General features: G+C 44.5%; 1 protein-coding gene across 3 annotated transcripts in view; it reads right to left on the reverse strand.

Moving 5' to 3' along the window:
• The window catches only part of MTF1 (metal regulatory transcription factor 1), a 46,029-nt gene that overhangs the window by 6,712 nt on the left and 16,179 nt on the right, over positions 1 to 23,138 (reverse strand). For 2 of the 3 annotated variants that reach the window (XM_042996629.1, XM_042996630.1), the window contains 8 exons: positions 19,152 to 19,390; positions 18,260 to 18,391; positions 15,485 to 15,558; positions 14,876 to 15,012; positions 11,177 to 11,254; positions 4,008 to 4,104; positions 2,701 to 3,284; positions 330 to 393 (listed from right to left, as the gene is read on the reverse strand). In XM_042996629.1, coding sequence (XP_042852563.1) covers positions 330 to 393; positions 2,701 to 3,284; positions 4,008 to 4,104; positions 11,177 to 11,254; positions 14,876 to 15,012; positions 15,485 to 15,558; positions 18,260 to 18,391; positions 19,152 to 19,390 — 1,405 coding nt within the window. The remainder of the gene's footprint in view (positions 1 to 329; positions 394 to 2,700; positions 3,285 to 4,007; positions 4,105 to 11,176; positions 11,255 to 14,875; positions 15,013 to 15,484; positions 15,559 to 18,259; positions 18,392 to 19,151; positions 19,391 to 23,138) is intronic. The other variant, XM_042996631.1, reaches the window with a different exon arrangement.

Below are 23,138 nucleotides of genomic sequence, written 5' to 3' on the forward strand. Positions count from 1 at the left end.
TTCTTCGTTACTGTAACTAGAAAAGAGTCCAGTGAATTAACAGCTGCCCTCTTTGGCATTCACTGTGAGTCAGACTTTCTTCTGGTTACATTTAAAAGCTGTATTTGAAAGGAAAGAACAGTGACCCCTTAAGGAATGTTAACTGTGGTATTTATGCCATAAACCCACTAACTTCCAATAGCTGTGAGAAGGTGAAATACTCTAATAAACAAACAATACAATCTGACAAATTTGAGGTTTTCAAAACTGGGGCAAAGCAACAATGAGCTGTGCCTCAAGGGGCCCAGAGAGTTGACTTTCTTTTAAAGCTAACACACACAATTACATACCTGTGCTACTGGCTACTGGTACTGCAGTGGTAAAAAACACCTTCTCAACTTTAGATGCTTGCTGCTGGAAAAAAAAAAAAAAAATCACATTTACGGCCACTCAAGTATGGCAGATCTCCAAGGACCTGAAGCCTGCCCAATTATACTGGTCATCCAAGAGGACAGAAAACCCTCAGTGTTCAAGGATTTTTGCACTGAGTGATGTTTTGTTTGCGCTCTGACATGAGGTCAGTGTACTGTTTGACATTCAGTGCTGACAACGCAGCCAGCTTTGTCCCCTACTATTTGGCTGTCTCCCAGCTGCCCAATCCAGTAGGTTCCGTCTGCTCAAAGGGACTGAGGTTGCTTTGCTCAAGCTGTGGTCTTCTCAAAGGGATCCCCAGGGCTAGCTTCCCTACAAGCCCTCTGGTCCCACCACACCCCAGTACTTCTGTGAGTCTGGGAAGTTCTTTGGTCTCCTCAAGGGTCAAGCTGCACGCTAAGGACTGGCTAAGACTTCCTCTCACAGGCAGAACAGCCCCTGTGAAGGCCCCCTGCAGCATGCCATACGCCCTGGACACAAGTCCAAGCCCCGTCCCTTCTCAGTTGTTAAGGTCAGAAAAGTGGCTTCACGTCTGAGTCTCAGTTTCCTCATCTGTAAAAACAGGGATGATAACCAAAGGACCCCTGCAAGGGTGAAAGGAGATGATGTACGCAGAGCCTGCGGCATGCGGTGAGCCTTCAGCAAACATTGGTTATTTACATTATTACGAGGACGACTATAAAGTCATGCCCACAATTCACCCTTCCACCTTAGTTACACTTCCTGTTACATTGGCTACAGGATTTCTGCTTTCTTCAAGTCTTATCATAAAAAGGCTTTCTCTTTTATCCCTTTAAAGGCAAAAAAAGGTGGGGGGTGCCTCTAGGATGAGTCTAGGAGGAATGTGAATGCTTCTGGCTGAGCTACGGGAGCTGACACTATAAAACAGCAATGGAGGGGCGCCTGGGTGGCTCATTTGGTTGAGCGTCTGACTTCGGCTCAGGTCATGATCTTGCGGTCTATGAGTTCGAGCCCCGCCTCAGGCTCTGTGCTGACAGCTCAGCCTGTTTTTGGATTGGGATGACAGCCTGATTTGGATTCTGTGTCTCCCTCTCTCTCTGCTCCTCCACTGCTTGTGCTGTCTCTTAAAAAATGAATAAACGTTATAAAAATTTAAAAAAATCAATGGTTGCTAGGGGAAAGGGGGAGAGGGAGAAGGGATGAATTAGTAAAGCATAGGGATTTTTAGGTGCTGAATCTTCTCTGAATATTATGATGGGAGACACATGACATCATGCCTTTGTCAAAACCCACAGAATGGTGCACACAAACTGTGAGCCCTGATGTGAACTATGGACTTTAACTAGTAATAATATATCAATACTGATTCATCAGTTATAACAAATGTACCAGACTAATGCAAGATGTTACTATTAGGGCAAACTGGCAGGGAGGGACGGGTAGCCAGGAATGGATGGAAATTCTCTGCCCCACCTGTTCAGTAAAATCTTAAAAAAAAAAAAAAAAAAAAGTAATCTAAAAATAATGTACAGACGGTAATGACTGGCACATGTTAGATCCTTAATTTCAAAAAGTGCTTACTTAGCACAGTAAGCCGTTACACGTAGTAAGGGTTCCATATATCACAGCTGTTACTACCATTTTCATTGCGATTCGGCACTTTACCTACCGGTAATGTTACCCTTCTTTGGGGCATTTTAGCATCTTTACGCAGAATATAAGTTTTTATGAAAAAGAGATCATGGTTTCCACTTTTCTGTACCCCCAAGAGTATCATGCATGGTATCTGGTAAATACTGGGCCCTTGAAATGTATTTAAGTGAATGACCAAGTCATTTCCTTCATCATCGAGACCAAACACTTTTGCAGAAACTGGCTCTAGAGCAGGTCCTGGGTGCACAGACTCTCTCGCTGACTTGGCCACTGCTGTGTTTTCTACCAGACGGCGTCCCACCATTCCCTCACATCAGTCTGACTCTGCCTTGGAGAAGAACCGCTTTCCTACATCGTTCTCGGGCCTCTGCAGTCTGTTGACTGCTGTCCTGTCCTAGAGGGTGGCATTACACTGCAGATGGAACATTTGTTCACGTGCCTGCGGCCATCCACCCAGCAGTACACGAAGGCTGTTTCTCTGCTTCCCTCCTGCAGGTATCCATCACAGCACTCCCTGGATTTATACCCCTCGATCATGGGGAAGTGACAAGAGGCCAAATTACATGTTTCAGGGCAGATACGATAACCATCTTCCTTTTGAAGTAAAAGCCTCTGAACACGTCACCCGTGTAAATACACTTCACCCCCGGGGGTCCTTTCAGTCAGAATACTTACAATTTGTTCTTGGTTTTGCGGGGAACTGGTGGCACCATTTAATATCCATTGTAAGTTCTGTTCTCCCATGACTAGGCTGGACTGCAGGATGGCCGTGCTGGGAGTCGGGGTGATGGTTATAGTGGGATTATTAGTCAGGACAGAGTTGGCGCCCAGGGGCAGAGTCTGGACCACGGCTGGCAGGGGCTCAGTAGTACTTTGCGCTTGGGGCGGTGCTGCCACGGCTGATGCCGCCGCCGAAGCCCCAGCAACAACAGAAAGTCCTGGGACGATGGGCTGTGGGGCCTGGGGGTGCGGAAGAAACTCTTGATGATTAGCAGCAAACTGTGTGCTGTGGGGAACAGGCACTTCTGGAGGTTGTAAGAGAGCAGAGGGGTTGCCAAATGCAGCTTGCTGGGAACCAGTTCCTAGGGAGGGAGCAGGCGGAGGAGCAGACGGTGCTGAGGCTGGTAGTAGAGGCTGGGGTGGCTCGGAGATGCCGGGCTGCAGTACAAGCGGAAGAGATAAAGATGCTGAATTTCCTGTGGGTGGCGGAACATCACTGACTGACTCTGCATCACCATTAAAACTTTCAATCAAGGCAGCTGGCAAGAAAAAGAAATAGAAAGATATATACATATCCCAAGCCTTACATGAGCCACAAAAACACAGTCACTATGGCGACACCAAAGGCAGCTGAAGTCCGTCAGAGCCAGTACCTTCATTGCTAGAAGGCTGGCTTTCTGTTTTCATTTAGTGACCACTCTGCTCAAAGCACTGGGCTTCGTGATCAGTCTCACTTTCTAAATGTGAAGAGCTAGTATAGGTTTTATCATTTAAAAAAAAAAAAAAAAGTATCCTAAGGCTTTTCTGGAAGAGACTGGACATCCTTTTTGGCAAAACCAGTGAACACATTTTCTGACTACCGTGAAAGCTTCAGGGACAGATTTTCATTCAAACACAGAATGATCTATGCATCTGATGCTGTTTGTGGATCCTGCCCACTCACGAGCACAGTATCGCATCAGAAAAAGAAAGAGCTCCGAGCTCTCCTCGGTTTTGAAAGCCAACAAGAGCTTTTAGAGAAGGAGACCCCTTCTTCTGAAGGTCTAGGGACAGTAGGCCCTCAAGTGGACTCTTGCTGAGGGAAGAAGAGGAAAAGATGGATTGAACAAAAGGCCCACGCTTCCCTGACCCCTCGCCAAATGCACACTTTGTTCAAAGGAACTGAACTACAACTTCCCCGTGCCTGCATGGGTGTGTCAACGAGTGGGGACTCCCTTGCCCCGTGCTGAGAGCTACTCAGGAAGAGAGTCTATGAAACAAACCTGTCTGCTGAGGATCTTCCTGAATTGCCGGATCATCTGAATTCTGGAACATTGATTCAAAGATGACTGCTGGTGAAATTGTGCTGAGGTCCTGGCCCTGTGATTGATGGACAGAGACAAAGATGGGAGACTTGTCACCCTGAGGCAACTCTTCACCGTGAGAACATAAAGCAACAGAACTAGAATGATCTTTTTTGATATGTTTCTTGTTTCTAACTTCTCCTTTCCGAGGTGACAAAGATTTCCCTAAACCTCAGGCACTAAAGATTTGTGTCCTCAAATACCCAAAAACAGAAGCCAGTGGGGCGCCTGGGTAGCTCAGTTGGTTGAACATCTGACTGTTGATATAGGCTCAGGTCATGATCCCTGGGTCATAGGATCGAGCCCTGCATTGGGCTCCACACTGAACATGAAGCCTTGCTTAGGATTCTCTCTCTCTCTCTCCCTCTCACACCCCCACTCCCTACCCCTCTCCCCAGCTCATGCTCCCTAATTTAAAAAGAAAAACAGGGTCGCCTGGGTGGCTCAGTTGGTTAAGTGTCTGACTTTGGCTCACATCATGATGCGGTTTGTGAGTTTGGGTCCCATGCTGGGCTCTGTGCTGACAGCTTAGAGCCTGGAGCCTGCTTTGGATTCTGTGTCTCCCTCTCTCTCTGCCCCTCCCCTGCTCACATGCTGTCTCTCTCTCTCTCTCTCTCTCTCTGAAAAGTAAATAAACATTAATAAAAATTTTTTAAATTAAATTAAAAAAAAAAACAGGAGTCAGAAAACTATGACTTGTAGGCTGAATGCCTGTTTTTGTAAATAAAGTTTTACAGATGCATGCTTGTTCATTTATTGTCTATGCTGCTTTCATGGTCTGACGGCAGAGTTGAGCTATGTCAGAGACTCTATGGTCTGCAAAGCCAAAAATATTTACTATCTGGCTCCCCCCCCCCCAAAAAAAAAAGGTTTCTGGCCCCCTGCTCTAAAAGAAGACCAAATCTTTCCTTAAAATGGGATTGTATTCTATCCATTACCTGCAACCTACTTTTCTCATGTAATAATAATATATTGTGAATATCCTTCAAGGTCATTACATAACATCTATGATATTCTAGTATGTACACATGGTAATAAATCAAACAGTATAAAGAAACTTTTCATGAGAGGCAACAGTGATCGCCTTATATTCACTACTGTTTGTCACTGCAAGTTTCTTTGTAATTAAGAATTAAGAAAATGTCAGGCATTTTAGGAAAGATAAAATGGGGGGGGGGGGCATATAATGCCCTGAGGGTCTGACTCCTGATAGGCACCAAATAAAAATGGCCACCCTCAGGCTTCTCTTTGGTTAAGGAGGGTAGAGGGGCAGCAATTCTTTCGTCTCCAGTCTACCTCCACCCCACATTTTGTAGGGCAGAAGTGACAGAGGCAACCGCCTCCAGGAGTGTGGGCAGGTGACAGAAGTGAACCAAGGGTGGCAGGGACTTTGGCGAACTGGAGAGTATGCACGCCAGTCACCTGAAGGGCTTCAGAGGAATGCTGCCCTGTGATACTTAGACTGGGGATTTCCAGGGCTCAAAAATGGTCTGAAATGTGGATTTTTATGTGAAATCCACCAATTTGTAGCTAAAAGCAAGTAACTGAAAACAAAACACTGTATAGACCAAACAAAACCCATCTTTGGGCCATATTTTGTGTCAGTGCCAACTTGTGTTTAAAGGTTATTTGGCAACAACTCTGCTTCTGGGGGGGGGGGGGGGAGGATCACTCTGGGTCCCGGCACGTGTCGTGAGTGGAACTGTCCAGCAGTCTAGAGGTCCTCAGAAATGAAACTGCCCATTTGATTCAGAGGGGCCAATTATTCTAGCATGATTCCATCAGCTGGAAGAGGAGTAATTTCGAATGCCTGCATGACAGACGCTGAAGGCAAAAACCCACACAAAGCCTCCTGCTTCCAGTCCAGAGAGAGTTAAGAATCATGGGCCAGTTGGAAAATAGCACGGAGGTTCCTCAAAAAGTTAAAAATAGAACTACTCTATGACCCAGCAATTGCACTACTAGGTGTTTACCCAAAGGATACAAAAATACAGATTTGAAGGGGTATATGCACCCTGATATATATTTATAGCAGCACTATCAACAACAGCCAAACTGAAAAGAGCCCAAAGGTCCATCAACTGATGAATGGATAAACAAGATGTGGTATAGGGGCGCCTGGATGGCTCCATCAGTTGAGCACCCGACTCTTTTTTTTTTTTTTTTTAATTTTTTTTTAACGTTTATTATTTTTGAGACAGAGAGAGACAGAGCATGAACAGGGGAGGGTCACAGAGAGGGAGACACAGAATCTGAAACAGGCTCCAGGCTCTGAGCTGTCAGCACAGAGCCCGACGCGGGGCTCAAACTCACAGACCGCGAAATCATGACCTGAGCCGAAGTCGGCCACTTAACCGACTGAGCCACCCAGGCGCCCCGAGCACCCGACTCTTCATTCTGGCTTAATTAAGGTCATGATCCCAGGGTTGTGGGATCAAGCCCCATGTCAGGCTCCATGCTGAGCATGGGGTCTGCTTGGGATTTTCTCTTTCTCACTCTCTTAAAAAAAAAAAAAAAAAAAAAAGATGTAGTATGTATATATGTATATCTACAATGGAATATTACTCAGCCATCAAAAAGAACGAAATCTTGCCATTTGCAACACCGTGGATGGAGCCAGAATGTATTATGCTAAGCGAAATTAGTCAGAGAAAGACAAATACAAATCCCATATGATTTCACTCATGTGTAGAATTTAAGAAAAAAAAAAACAAAAAAAAAACCAGATGAACAAATGGGAAGGCGAAAAAAAGACAGCCAGGGAAGCAAACCATAAGACACTCTTAAAGACAGAGAACTGAGGGCTGATGGAAGAAGGTAGGCAGGGAAGGGGCTGAATGGATGACGAACATTAAGGAGGGCATTTGTTGGGATGAGCACCGGGTGTTACATGGAAGTGACAAATCATTAAATTCTACTCCTGAAACCAATTATTACACTATACATGTTAAGTGGAATTTATTTATCTGTTAAATAAAAATAAAAATTCGGAAACAACAACAACCAAAAGCATCACAGGCCAAGACAGCGGCCTTCAAACTCTTTATCATGATGCCATGAGGCAAAGTAAGAAATACATCTTATACATACACAAGTACATCCTTCACGTTCCATACTTATCCATATGTATAACTGAAACAAAAGTCTACGAAACGAGGCTTATCCTTACCACGTGCAATGTCTTCTGATACTATCTATTGTGTTGATGCCCTTAAAATGCTGATCCTAAACCCCTATTTTATAACCCAATAAAGAGGCGCAACCCAGTTTGAAAAGTAGTGGGCTGACAACTCCTATAAGCTCTGCAACTTCCTCATGCTGGTTGTTTGGTTTTACCTGTTTTCAAATTATCAGCAATAACACTGTTAGAAAGGAATAAGCCCGTATGGCTCCAAAAGATGAGGCACAAGAATGTTCACAGCAGCAGTATTATGATGGCTCCAAACTAGAAACTATCCAAATACCCAAGGGAAGTAGAAAAAAACAATTGTGGTGCATTCACTTAGTGCAATACTGTTCACCAGTGAGAACAAGTGATCTGCAACAAATGCAGACTCGCTTCTTCAACATAATGTTGCAAGAAGGAAGCCAGCACAAACCAGTATGACTGGCATGATTCCAAGTATACACAGCACAACAACAGGTAAAAATCCATCTCAGGTTATTAGTTGGGACAGTGGTTATCTTTTTTTTTTTTTTTAAGCTTTTAAATTTTTTTAATGTTTTTATTTATTTTTGAGACAGAGAGAAACAGCATGAGCAGTGGAGGGGCAGACACAGAATCTGAAGCAGGCTCCAGGCTCTGAGCTGTCAGCACAGAATCGAACTCACGGACTGTGAGATCACGACCTGAGCTGAAGTCGGACGCTTAACCGACTGAGCCACCCAGGCGCCCTGGGACAGTGGTTATCTTTAGGGAGAGGTCATAGTTGTTAGTGCCACGGAGGGTGGGGAGCTTCTGGGAGAACTGGGAATGTTCTGTTTCTTGATTTGCATGCTGGTTACGTGGATGGGATAAATTGTGATCATTCATTAAGCTAATCATTTGTGATTAGATGCACTTTTCTGTATGCACATTATACTTCAAAAACAAGTCTTTTAAATTAAAACAAAACAAAACCAACAAAAACAAAACAAAAGGAAAAAAAAAAAAACAAGGTTAAAAGCAAAGTGCTGAAAGGACCTGTGACTGAGCCACTGCCAGTCTTCAGGGCACAAACCCTGGGGGCAGAGTAAGTTTGAGCAGCTCCCCAAAGTTGAGGAGACCAGAACAGGCTAAGCCTCTGGGGCCTGGCACAGAGAGACAAAGGACACTGGGAGCTGTATGGGATCAGGATGGATCCTGAAGCTCAGGTGCCAGGAGGCCCTGAGGGCCACTGCCTAGCGGCTTCACCCCTCCTGTACCAAAAGATCTGAGCAAAGCACAGCTCACGTCCAGGATGCACATATGCATGTGGCTGCCCAGAAACCCATAAAAGGATGATTTCGTTAAAATGTATATTTGATATTAACAGTGCATAATTTTTTTAAAGCAAAATCAATTCTATTACTTCAAGGAATTGTGGCCTTAGAATGAAAGACTAAACATGAGAATACTTCTAATTCTGGATAAATGGTGGGTGGTGAGGGCACCATATATAACTTGACCCCCCAAGGACAGTCTCTCTCTTGCTGATGTAAACTGTGGTAGAAAAGGCTGCCCCCCACCCCCCCGCCTTTTTTTTTTTTTTTTTTTTACAAGTACTTATGTTCCCTCACACCAGAATACCTCACCTAATGACCCCAGGGCTCCAGAAAGCTCTTTAGTCATTTGTCATGGCCCTGGCCAGGGAGTGGACTCCCAAACCATTTAATACAATCTGAGATTAAAGAGAGATTATACCCAGAAATCGTAGGTTCCATAACTCAGAGGGCATCGAGGCCATCCAGTATAGAAATTGCATTTAGAGTATCAGCCCTGAAATGTGAATATGCATAAAAATCATATGAAGTACTTATTTAATGCTTTTCTTTGTTCTTCAGATTGGTTAATTTCTATTGATCCATCTCCAATTTAACTGAGTCTTTCTTCTGTCATTTCCAATTTGCTATTAAGCCCAACCAGTAAATTTTTTATTCCAGATACATTTTCAGTTCCAGAATTTCCACTTGGTACATTCTGTAAGTTTCTATTTCTCTGCTGAGATTTCCTCTTTATTCAATTATTACAAGCATAATCCTTTACGTCCTTCACCATATTTGAGCTATTTAAAAATTCTTGTATACTGGGGCACTTGGCTGGCTCAGTTGGTAGACTATGAGGCTCCTGATCTTGGGGTCGTGAGCGTAAGCCCCACTCGGGTGTAGAGATCACTTAAATAAATAAAAAAAAAATCTTCATCTACTAATTCTAACATCTGACTCATTTTGGCATTGGTCTCCACAGAGTACCTTCCTCCCTTAAGTAGGGGTAATGTTTTCCTTTTTCTTCTTATGTTCACCCATTTTGGATTACCCTGGACAATCCAAATGATATGTTATAGAGACTCTGGATTCTGTTCCACTTCCTGGAAGAGTGTGTTTGTTTTCTTGAATATTCTGTTGATTTGGCTGTGCTCTAACTGCAAACTGCTGTCTTCCTTGCAGGCGACAGCAGCTGCAATCTATGCCCAGCCTTCGTTGGGCTGCTTAGGGTCTGTCTCACGCATGTACAGTTCAGGGGTCAACTAGAGATGCGAGCAGAGTTTATACACGGCGCGTGGGGCTCCCACTTTCTGACTCTTTCCTTTCTAGGTCGTCCCCAGTCACTTTCCAGGTGCTGCTGTGAGAGCTGTGAACTCTGTCCTCTGCTTATTCAAGACAGTGAGACTGAATGTTTACTGAGTTTTAGCCCTCTTGTTTGGGGTCAACTGGGTCTTGCCCCAAGGCTGATAAGCTGTAAAACTTGAAAACCTACTCAGTGCCTTTGCTGCTGTCCAAGTGGCTCCTTCTTCCAAGCGTTACCTCTGCCTGTTTGGAATGCTCTTTGGTGCCTTCAAATAGTTGTTTTTGATAATTTGCCCAGCATATATATATATATTTGTTTTCTACGGGAGGCTTAGTCTGTTAAGAGCAGCTCTACCATTACCAGGAGAACCCAAGCCTTGGGGTGTTTATATAAAAATGCAGAGTCAGATACCATTCCCAGAGGAACTGATGAAGTAGGCCTGGGGTGAGGCCCAAGAAACTACATTGTCACAAGCACTGCAAATGACTCCACTGACCATACTGTGAGAAACAGCACACATTTCATGGCATTTCTGAGCCTTCCAGTCTCTGTTCAGATACTTCCTATCACATTGATTCCTTCTTATTATGCATATACTCCTAGAAAATCTAACGTGAGCAATGTTTATTTACCACAGGAAAACAACAAACAATGCACACGTAACAACCAGTGTTGGTGACACAGTAAAGCACAGACCCTCCCAAAGGAGCATCAGCTCAGGCTTAATGCAGTGGCCTGCAAGGGACATCACGGAGCCATGGGAATGGCAGGGGAATGCCGAACAGAGGGAACTGGAGCAATCAGATCAAGAGACGGCAGGGTTGTCTTTCAGAGGAGGGCTTCTAGACAGAGTCCCCTGCAGGAACCCAATGCGGTGAGCTCCAGGTGAGAAAAAGACGGACTCAGGTCAGACCGGCAGGGCTTGAGAAAGTCTAGATACTGGAATTCCGGCTCCCCTTCCAGTAGACTAATTTTAAGCTCCGTAAGGACAGACCACACCTACTCTCTTACCACTACAAGCTCAGCACCAGCACACTGCCTGATGGAATAGGCACTCAATAAATTATTTGCCAGATGAATAAAAGAAATAAATTTTCTGGGGCCAGAGGTTATCAATGGAGTGATGTGGGTCAAAAGGCATTAGGCATCAGAGACAGCAAACCCCTCCCATGGGGGCTCTATCAGGAAATAAAACCCCAAACAAAGGAGCCCGAAGTGGTCAGTAATTGAACACAACTACATCTGAAGACTTCAAAGACTGGCCTCCTTCAATGTTCCCACCAAAGGGAGTGCTCAATTCTTGAACTTATTTGTCTCACATCCATATCATAGGTACACTTACTGTAGTAGAATTTTCTCGAAGTTCAGAATCTGTGGACAGAAGGCTCAAGTCACTCAGACAAAGCGACTGATTTGTATCCTGTGAAAGAGAAAACATTCTAATTGAGTAAAAAGCCAAAAAAATCAGGATTTGTAGTAGCATAGCATGGAATACAACACTTGACTCTAATGTCCCTACGGTCCCAAATGTCTAGATTTGTTACCTGGAGAGGCATAAACCATCCAAAGCAAGAGCTATGTGAATTATTTCAGTTTTTTAAATCCTGATATTCTTAGAAGAACCTATTATATTTCTTAAAGATGGCTAATAAAGAGCTTAAGAATTATCTCATGACTCAAGCTCCAGAGTTAACAAAAGCTGTGATAATACAAAATCAGTTATTTGTAGAACTGATCTTATCATTTACAAAGCAATTTCACATGACCTCATCTGCTATTCATATACACTCGTGAAGTTTTATTTTATATTCCCGTTTTAAATGTGAGAAAATTAATGCTAAGTCTGGCAGTGAACAGTCCAAAAGTCACACAGCTAATTAGAAGAACACAAACCCAGTTCCTCTGATGGGAAGTCCAGCTTCCACTGTACCACTGCATCCCCAGTATCTCAGGGATCCTTACTCAGAGCAGTACGTACTGAGGATTTACTTTTCAAATACGACAGCCTAGGCTAACTCTCAACTCTGGATTCCTAGAACACCAGCTGCAACTCACACACCTTAAGCAGTAACCCTGCTTACCTCATGGATCAGATGTTCCCATTCATGCAAGCATTTGACAAATATTCACTGAGCACCTATTATGCATTAGGCACTGTCCCAGGCCCAGGGATACAATAATGAACAAAACAAGATACCTGTCACCATACAGCTTATAGTCTAGTTGGGGCAGGGGGGTGGAGAGTGACAAAAAATGCAAAGAAATGTATAGAATAGAAGATGCTGCTGAGTGCTGTGGAGGGTAAAGGGAATAGAGAATGCTGGGGTAGGAGTTGCTGTTTTATTAGATCAGGGGAGGCCTCTCAGATAAACCGGCATGAGGAGATCCTGGCATTTGAGAAGGAAAGAGCGTGTGGGCCATGCACATATCCGTGGAGTTCCAAGCAGAGCATATAGCAAGTACAAAGACGCAGAGGCAGGAATGGGCTTCCCTTGTTCAAGGCACCATGAGGAGGACAGTACGGCTACAGTGAGAGGAAGAGAAGTACATCAGGCCAGAGAAGGGACCAGACTGGAGTGTACAAGGCCCTGCGGGCCACTGTAAAGATTTTGACTTTTGCTGTAAGTGATACAAGAAGCTACTGGAGGCTCAAGAGCAGAGGACAGACATTATTTGCCTTATGGTTTAGAAAGATTGCTCTGGGTGAAATATGTAGACGAGTCTGTGGCAGGGCAGAGTGGGAGTTGGGAGAGGAGGAAAGGTGTGAGGAAGTCCGCTTAGCGGTTACTGCAGTGATCCAGACAAAAGATGACAGTGGCCTGAATGCAGTCATCAGAAGTGATCAGATTCTGCATATATTCTCATGGCAGACTTGACAGACTCTGCTGGTAGAGGTGGGGTATGGGGGGGGGGGTGGGGGGAGAGGTATCAAGAACGACTCCAAGATTTTTGTCCTTGCCACTAAAAAAACCAGAGGTGCCATTTACCAAGGTGGGGAAAACTGCAGGAGGAGCAGGTTTGAGAAGACAGAGGAGATCTGGGTTGAAGAGGGAGGCTGAATAGATAGATCTCCCTCAACTAACGGTGCAGCTATGTCCTGAGAGTCGAAAATGCATTGAACACCTAAACTTCCAAACATCACAGCTTAGCCGAGCCTACCTGAAGTGCACTCAGAACGCTTACGTTAGCCTACAGTGGGCAAAATGATCTACCACAAAGCTGATTTCTTAATAAAGTGCTGAGTAGCTCATGTAATTGATTGAATACTGTAGTGACAGGGAAAAACACAGACCGGTTGTATGGGTCTGGAATAGCTGTAAGTGTTATCAGTTATTTACCTTTGTGATCACGGGGCTGATGGGGGTGTGGGGGGTGTGGCTTGGTTCCACTGCCCAGCATGACAAGAGAGGATGATATGGCCCACAATAAGACCAGGAAAAGATCCAAATCAAAATTCAAAGTATGGTTTCTACTGAATGCATATTGCTTTTTGTACATGTAAAGTCAAACCATCCTAAGTGAGAATTGTCTGTACAAGTCTAGAGTTGAGAAAGAGATCCAGGCTGGAGATCTATATTTAGGACTCAAAGGCAATCTAGATGGCATTGAGAGCCTGAGACGAGAGGAGTTTCCCTCCACTGGGGAGTGAGCTGTGATCCAGAGAAGACAAGACCTGAGCACCGTCCATTGGGATGCCTCAGTGCTTAGGGGCTGTCACCAATTAAGGCGTCCCTGGATTATCACACAAATGCTGATCGCAACTTAATGCATGCAGCTTAGTAGACAGAGACTCTCAGATCTCAATATTTTTATCTGGTTTCACAGATGAAGAAACTGAGGCACAAAGATGCCATTTGCCTAATGGATCAGCAGTGGAGCTTGGATCTGAATTCAGGCAGCTGAGCTCCAGAGGCTGCAGCCCTCACAATAAAGTTATTTTGCCTCTTACAAGAGAGGGGTCAAGAACCAGGCTCTGGAATCAGACCATAATTATAAACCTATAATTACCATTTCATTATTTCATTTCTCCTTGCCTCAAGTTTCTTTATCAGTAATGTAGGGATAGTAACAGTACTGACCTCACAGAGCTCTTGTGAGATAATATAAAAACATATAAAAACACTTGGCACAGTATTTGGCACATGGTAAACACTCAATAAATGTTAGTTACTATTACTAATAAAATAAAGGAGCAGAGTCCATGTGAAGGGATCCTTTGCTGTTTAAAAATTGAAAACCACAGAATTAAAGTATGCTGTCTCTCTCCCCCAAATCAAAATTGTATTACCTACTTTAAGTAAAAAAATCTCATTATTCAAAAGGGGGTCAGTGTGCTTCAGTTTCTTTATCTATGAAATAGTAAGATAATAATAACGCTCACTTCCTAGGTTTAAAAGACATCGTAAGTGCCCAATAGCACATTAGAAGTAAAAACGATAAATTTCTCCCGGCACCTCTCTGCAATGGAGCTACAGAGGAGAGGGAAATATGGTGGAGGCCTGGCAAAGAATGGACAGACTGTCTAAAACTCTGCAGAGGCATGTTCTGTGGCTCAGCACCCACCGTCAGTGGCTTTCAAACCTTCTGGCCTATGGACGATTCAAAGGGGCCAAAAATCATCCAGACTCTGCCTGGTTCTCCAATGACAGATTAAATAGGTGTGTGAAGCAAAAGCGTTTAACTTGCGTCTCCAACTTAAGTAGAGACGTGCCATTTCACAGACATGAATGAGAAAATAACACCCTTTTAGAGCATCCGGCTGACCCTCTGGAAGCCATTCTGAGACCTCTGGTTTTAAGACACCTCTTGGACCAAACCTGATGGGAAGGAGGCAGAGCTGAATCAAAAGCTGAGGCACAGGGCACCCTGGGGAAATCTCTGGCTGACACCATCCCAACACAAGACACAGATCTTGACCCTGATTTCTTCCCTCTCACTGACAGATACATAAGAAGACATTTTGACCTTTTATTTTGATACACAAACAATCACTGCTCTTCCGTGTTGCCTAGATGGAAACAAGAGACAAAACACTGCGCACCTCTGATCCATTGTGATTTGGAAGTGCATTGTATGAGTGTCCTTTGTTATCGTGACCTTTCATGTGACTTTTGAGACTGTATTGAGTGCTGAATGTTTTCTCACAGCCATTACTGGGGCAGAAAAAGGGTCTTTCACCTGCAAGAATGACAAGTAGTGTTAATATTACCATAAAGTCATTGCACTGGTTTGAGACATCTACTTTTCCCTAATAGAGGGAAGTAAATATTCTCATGAGGGTTCAGGTCATAGTCGTCACGAGTTGGACAGAATACATGTTGACCATCTCAGCCCTAAAACTTAATGTACAGCAAAAATGGCCTTCTCCTGGCAACCTTAAAGAGAAGATTATTACCCGCCCCGCCGCAACCCCCCCCCACCCCCCAGTTCTTTTTTTGAGAATCTCTGTACTGGTTTCATTTCTTAAGGCTGGATTTCGGAGTCCAATCTTAGGTCCTTTTACCTCTGAAAGAAACTCAAACATTATAGGCAAAGGCTACGCTGATTAGGCTTGCTTCTTCTACAAAGCTCTACAGGTCTCAACAGAAACGCAGATATTTACTGGTCTGATGAAGATTCAAATAAAAAGTAAAAATTAGTCTACACTCACCAGTATGTGTGCGGACGTGGGTTTTAAGGTGGTGGCTTGCTGCAAATGCTTTCCCACAGCCATCATGATCACACCTAAGTACGTTGTTTAAGCAAAGAGAAACAGCAGTCATTGGGTAAACAGATCTCTATCTTCAACATCTCTTATAAATACAAGCTCAACCTAAAACAAACGTTCAGAACACTGAGATCCGATACAGGAAATTGGTTTTTGAGATGGGAATGAAGACAAATCACTGGAAAAGGTGACAAATCTGGGAACAGAGGGGACTGACGGCCCAGGATAAACATTTCCTGTCCTACAAGTCACATGTTGAGAGCTCTGAAACTAAAAGCCTTTTGATGACTTACTGAACAGAATTCTACTGACGATCAGAGCTGATATGAAAAATCTATTGCCAGTGGAATACCAGGAATATCGATAGCACGTACAGAGGCTCTCATACAGGCATGAAGCCTACAATATAGCACTAAGACAAGATCAGTCCCGACTACATTGACTGTATAATATAAGGTGTAGTGGCTGTAATGACTAATTTATAATCTTCAGTGTCAAGATCCATTTCTTTCTCTTCTACTTTCTTGATAACCAAAGCTAGAAGTAATCATCCCCTCCTGAGAACTTCTGAGGCATTTATCTATGTGCTTCTTTTATGGCATCTGTTGTTTCCATTCTTATTTTATCTCTATGTGTACCCATTTGTTATCGGTTCTCTTAGATTATACACTCTTTGAGGGTGGGGTCTACGTAGTTCTTTACATCTGCCATAGTTCTTGCACACAGCAGGCATTCAATAATAACTTTTTAAAAAAATTTTTAAAAATCCTGGGGCGCCTGGGTGGCTCAGTCGGTTAAGCGTCCAACTTCGGCTCAGGTCACGATCTCGCGGTATGTGAGTTTGAGCCCCGCGTCGGGCTCTGTGCTGACTGCTCAGAGCCTGGAGCCTGTTTCAGATTCTGTGTCTCCCTCTCTCTCTGACCCTCCCCTGTTCATGCTCTGTCTCTCTCTGTCTCAAAAATAAATAAACGTTAAAAAGAAATTTTAAAAAAAAATCTTTATTTATTTTTGAAGGAGAGAGAGACAGAGAGTGAGCGGGGAGGAGCAGAGAGAGAGGGAGACACAGAATCCGAAGCAGGCTCCAGGCTCGGAACTGTCAGCACAGAGCCTGAAGCAGGACTTGAACTCACCGACCGTGAGATCGTGACCTGAGCTGAAGTCAGACACTCAACCGACTGAGCCACCCAGGTGCTTCAACAACTTTTTTTTTTTTTTTTAAGTTTATTTATTTTGAGAGAGCGTGCACAAGCAGGGAAGAGCGGAGAGAGAGAGAGGGACAGAGAGAGAATCCCAAGCAGGCTCCGTGCCATCAGAGTGGAATCCCATGCAGGGCTCTATCTCACAAACTGTGAGACCATGACCTGAGCCGAAACTTAAGAGTCAAATGCTTAACCAACTGAGCCACCCAGGCACCCCAATAACTATTTATATGAATAAATAAATGCATTTTCTTGTAAGCCCAAGTATTCAATTTCCTTAAAAAGAAAGTTTCTCTGGAGCATTTTACTTTTTAATTATACATAATCATTGTGCCTAAAGTCCCATCTAATATTCAAGAAAAATTAGCAGTTTTAATCATCACAAAAATACGTGTGATTGAATAGAAATCAGAGTCCCCACTATGGGGGAAAGAAGTAACCCAAGCTTCACAGAACCTGGTGAGTAACCAACTAGAATCTAAATACATCTGCTTTTACAGGCGCCTAGTAGGTAGAGCATGCAACTCTTGACCTCGGAGTTATGAGCTCAAGCTCCACATTGGGTATAGAGCTTACTTACCACCTAAATAAAAAATTCTCTTACTTTGGGGCACCTGGGTGGCTCAGTCGATTAAGCATCCGACTCTTGACATCCACTCAGGTGGTGATCTCTCAGTCATGAGATCAAGCCCCGCATCAGGCTCTGCTCTGAACACAGAGCCTGCCTGGGATTCTCTCTCTCTCTACCCCTTCCCTGTTTACACGCATGCTCTCTCTCAAAATAAATAAATGATCTTTAAAAGAAATACTCTAGCTTTTTATTTATTTGTAGAACCATGCTATGTGCTATGAGCAGAGAAGAAAGTAGATGATACAAGTCTTTCCTGAAAGCTTATATATTTACACGTGGATGTATTAAATACACATATGTGCACAAATATACAGAGATAGAAATATACAGACAAAAACGGATGCTCCTATATGTTTGTGTATACACACACATATTACAAAACAACTAAGGTAACAGAATAAAATACTTGCACCGCTAGCCTAAACACTCTTACCCCTCATCTCCTCCTCCTCTCCCCACCTCGATTTTTAGGTAGCTATCCCTTCCCCTGTGCTCAAAGTCCCTCTGAGCACCTCAGTCTTGTAAGCTTTCCAGTTACCTGTGGTTCTTTCCCACCAGACTAAGTTCTCAAGAGAAGAGAGTGGATCTCAGTATTTCCTCTAGCACTGATAAAAGTGCCTCCCATGTAAGCGAGTTTCAACAAATGCTTCTTGAAAACAAAGGAAAAGCAGGAGGCAGAAAGGCCATTGTCCGAGTCTGGAGTAAGGATGCTCTTAGAAGCCACTGCTCCCCCTCCGGCATGCAGCTGGTCGTAGCCATGCTGGGGAGAGCCAACACCCCCAAAGAACTATTGTGGGGAGTTTTCCTTCTGCTTTGAAAAACGTGAGGGGACATCGAGACACCCAGCTGAAACACGGTCAGTGACAAACAGAAAACAGTAAGACTTACCGAAATGGCTTTTCTCCTGTATGGGTTCGAATGTGCTTCCTCAGATCGCTGAGTGTGGTGAAGTACTTGCTGCAGCCTTCAGATTCACAGTTAAACGTTTTCCCTGTGTGAAGCCGCTGGTGTGCTTTCAGCCTGCAAGATATGCCGGAGAACACTTCCCATTGTCATTGGCATCATATGCTACAGAGCCTCTGACCCATGTCAGCTCAATGTGTTTCTGGATCCAGTGCAGAAGAATTCGGGATCCAAAATTTTTTGCTCAGAGAGAAATTCAGAAGCCCACAGCAGAGTAGTAGGAGTGTGCCTCTGCCACCAGCCTGCCTGGGACTCAAATCCTGGTCCTACTTCCTACTAGATGGGGTGCCTTGAACCAGTTCTAAAACCTCTCTGTGCTTCCACTTACTTATAACTGCTGTGAGGATTAGCACACAGAACAGTGCTGAGCACAACGAATGCTTCACAAGTGTTAGCTATTGCTACGTCTGTTATTTTAGACCCAAAGTTGAAGACTAATACAAGTCTCCCGACACAAACAGTGTGAAAGAGAACTGGCCAATGAGTGGTAGAAAAAAGTTAGCTTCAAGGTGAGGAAGGAAAGAAGGTGACAGAAGCCTTAGTACCAAGATCCTGAGCCAAGGGGACATATTAGGCCAAGTATTAAAATCCCCATGCCAGTATGCCACTCCAGGAAATACAAATCTAAACACAAATGTACTATCCTGTTTCACCAACCCAATATATGCCGATCTTTAAGTAATAAGATCCCCCAGCGAATTTTAGACAGGTGAGCCCAGCCATGCTCTTTCAAGCCCTGGAAGTGCATATCTGTGCAGGGCAAGGAGAGGGCTCTGCCATCACAAAGTCGGGGTCAAAGGGTGGAGAGGAGGCTGACCTGTACAGAGTGTTGAACGCCTTCTCACAGCCCTGTACGTCGCACTCAAATGGCTTCTCCTTCGTGTGCACTCGCACGTGGATCCTGAGGCTGTAGGAGGTGAGGAAGGCCTTGCCGCAGCCCTCCTGATTACAGACAAAGGTGTACTCTCCCCGGTGAGTCTTCTGGTGGGTGCGCAGGTTGCCCGCTGTGCTGTAGGTGCGGGGACAGCCCTCGAATGTGCACTGGTACCGCTTTACCTGGCGCACAAAGGACACCTCATCAACAGGACGAAAGAGCTGCCCGGGGCCCTGCTCTCCCCCAGAGTCTGCCTCCCCAGGAGATGTGGACGACACACAGAGGTTTGTACCGTCAACACAGAAAACGGCCTCTAACAACAAAGCGGGGAAATCTTCCCGTTGATCAGATCACTTCTGAACAACAAACAACAAGTCACGGGCACGAGATGAACTTGTAGGTACATGAATACTTTCAATGAATAGAAGGAGGGGGTTTCCACACTCTAGTACACATCTGGCCTCTAAAGGTGGGCCTCTACTGTTACAGTTACCTATACTGAAACACCACTTTGGCTCTGTCTTAAGGCTTGATTAAACACCCTGCCCTATGGCACCCCACCCTGACTGGAATCGGCCAACGTTAAAGTGAGTCTGAAATATCCTAATATTGATATACTCAGTCATCCAGCATTATTTCCCCAGCGTGATTTCCAGTCTATGAAATGAAAATACTGTACCATGGAGTTCTTGGAGTATTTGCTGGTATGACATTTCTCAAAATGCCAGCCTCTCGGTTTCACTTTCACCACCAAGCTTCTAGAAAGGGTGGCACACATGTGAGCCTCCCTTTCCTTCGGTGCCCACATGTTCCTTTTAAGAACTTGGCAACTCAGCAAGCTGGTTTCACTGCAGGACATTCTCTTGCACTTCCTGGTGGTCAAACCCTTCCATCCTTTTCCATTTTCCTTCATTTACTTGCAAAACTATCTCATCAGTGATGCCCTCCCCTCCTAAAAACTCATCCTCCACAACACAGCAATTCCTTGGGGCTCTCTTTATCTTCTTCTCCGGGGCACTCCTTTGATAAATAGGTTTATTCTGGCACTTATCTCCCATCTCCCAGACCCTCCCATACCTGCCCCAGTTCAGGGGAAGCAGCATGAGACGTGGCCAGGGGAGGAGTAATTTCTGGCACTTATGTTCGGGACCTTTGGCAAGTCATTTCGTTACTCTGAGCCTCAGTTTTTCATTCCTCAAATGCGAGTATTAATGCCTGCCTTGCCTGTCTCACAGTGCTTTGGCGAGGAGCGAAATGAGATCGAACGTTTGTGAAAATACGTTGTAAATGATCTGATGCCACACACACCAAGGTGCTAGCACTGTCTGCTCTTCAGCTTTCATGAACGTCTTCATCCGTTGACTCCGATCCTTCTACCAAGCCTCAGTCCACATCTCCAACAACACTGCTAGTAATTCATTCCAGTTACTGAACTACCAGGTCCCAGGCAACAAGCCAGATGCCACAGACAAACAAGTGAACAAGACAAAGATCTCTGCTTTGAAGGAGTGCCGATTTTAAGGAGGTAGACGTGCACAAATGTTTATACACTGTGCTGAGTCTGACAACAGATACGTGCCCAAGGTGCCTGGGGAATACAAAAAGGGGAAACCTAACCCCTCTTGGAAAGACTGTAAACAGTCAAGGCTCAGAAGCTGAGGTACTCTCTCTGAATTGAAGTGTTTATCATTTGCCTGTTTGTTTTAGGGATACACTGAAAAGGTGTTTCTCAGATAAACCAGGAAGAGAAGGGCATTCCAGAAAGAGGTGACACCTTGGGAACTGCAGGGAAATAGGAGTGCTGGTACAGTGAACCACAAACACACTCACAGTACGTATGAGGCTGGAAGGAGAAAGATCTAGAAAAATAAGATGAGGCCTCCTTAGTCAAACTGTGGAGTAGAGGAACAGGACAAAGGGGACTCACCAACAGGTTTCAACCAAGGGAGCAACAAATGAGATCTGCAGTTTAGGAGAGATCCTTCTGGTAGCCTAGTGGAGGATGGGCTGGAAGGGTAAGAGAACAGAAGAAGGGGTAGAGGCTAGGAGAAGAGGGACAATAGTCCAGGAGAGAGATGAGAAAGACCTGAACAGGCAAGCGAGAGTGGACAGTGTGAGAGATGAATTTCAGAGAAATTAAAGCAGGAGGAATGACTGGCCGCAGTGGCAACTGGGGAGCAGAAGGGGTTAGGGAGAGATAAAGCCTCGGTCAAGAGTATGGCCTGGGTGACTAAACAGATGGGCACACCACCAACCTGGGGCTGGATGGGGATGGAGGAGAGATGATGAGTTGGCTTTGAGGTGCTACCAGGACTTCCAGGTAGAAACGCCCAGTGGACAGTCAGACATACAGGCTGGAAACTGAAAGGAATGCCTATGGCAGGAGTCCCTGGTACACGTAGCTGACTTTACCTGCATACCAAAGCAGGCCAGGTTCAAGCACAGCTCTGCCACTTACTGTGTAACGTTGAGAAAACTACTTAAGTACACTAAGCCTCACTTTCCTTATTTACAATATGGAGGAAATAAAACCTATCTTTTTAGGATTGTTGTAAGGATCAGGAATAATCTGCATAATTCATTTAAATATAGTGAATGGCATAGAGTGAGTACACAATAGTAGCTCTTGTAAAAGGACAAAGGCTAGAGCTCAGAAAGTCACCAATGTTTAAGGTGCTTGTAAAAGAAGTGAAGCCACTGCTGGGTGAGTAGGGGAATGGGCTGGGGAAACAGGAAGACACAAAGGAGAATGATGGCACAGAAGGTAAGAGAAAAAGGATCTCGAGGGGGTGTCTGGGTGGCTCAGATGGTTGAGTGTCTGACTCTTGAGTTCGGCTCAGGTCATGATCACAGGGTCATGGAATCAAACCCTGCGTGGGGCTCTGCACTGAGTGTGGAACCTGCTTGAGATTCTTGCTCTCCCTCTCTCTCTGCTTCTCTGCCCTGCTCATGCTCTCTCTCTCTAAAAAATTAAAAAAGAAAAATTAAGAAAAAAAAAGAAGGGCGCCAGGGTGGCTCAGTTGGTTAAGCATCCGACTTCAGCCCAGGTCACCATCTCATCGTTTGTGAGTTCGAGCCCCACATCGGGCTCTGTGCTGACAGCTCCAGCCTGGAGCCTGCTTCGGATTCTGTGTTTCCCTCTCTCTCTGCCCCTCCCCTTCTTGCACTCTCTCTCTCTCTCTCAAAAAATAAACCTTTAAAATTAAAAAAAAAAAAAAAAAAAAAAACAAAGAAAAAGAAAAAGGATCTCAAGGAAGAATGATCAAAACCTGAAATGTCTTGAGAAAACAAGATAGGTCTGAGGAAACTCCTAGATCCAGCAGCTAGGAATCACTAGTTACTTAACAAGGCTAAGTTTTAATGAACTGCTAGGGCCCAAAGCCTGGGTCAAGGTGAATGAACCAAAGATGAAGTGGAGGCAGAGATGAGAGATGGACAGCAGGAGCCAGAGTGGACTTCTGAGTTGAAGATTTTTTCTTAAAAGTAGGGCAGGTCCTGAGCATATTTGGAAGGAGAAAGGTCTTGGAAAAAAGAGAAGCTGAGAGTCTAAGAGGAATATAAAGAACAGGATAGTTAAAAGCCTGGTGGAGGGAAAAGCCTCAGGTGGGAAGAGGGACAGGCAGTTTCAGAGCGGAGGGACTGAGGTAAGGGCGGGTGTGACTCAAGGATGGACAAGGTTTCCACAAAGGGCCGGATGGTTTTAGGCTTTGTGGGCCACGCGGACTCTATTACAACTCCTCGCCTCTGCCGCTGTTAGGTGAAACTAACCATAGACAATATCTAAATGGACAAGCCAGCTTGTGCTCCAGAAAAACTTTTTTTATGGACAGTGGAATTTTAATTTCGTATCATTTCACTATGTAATACTATTCTTTTGATTTAAAAAAATCATTTAAAAATATAAAAACCATGGCACAAAAAACAGACACT

This window comes from Panthera tigris, chromosome C1, assembly GCF_018350195.1.
Source record: "Panthera tigris isolate Pti1 chromosome C1, P.tigris_Pti1_mat1.1, whole genome shotgun sequence".
Taxonomy (NCBI): Eukaryota; Metazoa; Chordata; class Mammalia; order Carnivora; family Felidae; genus Panthera; species Panthera tigris.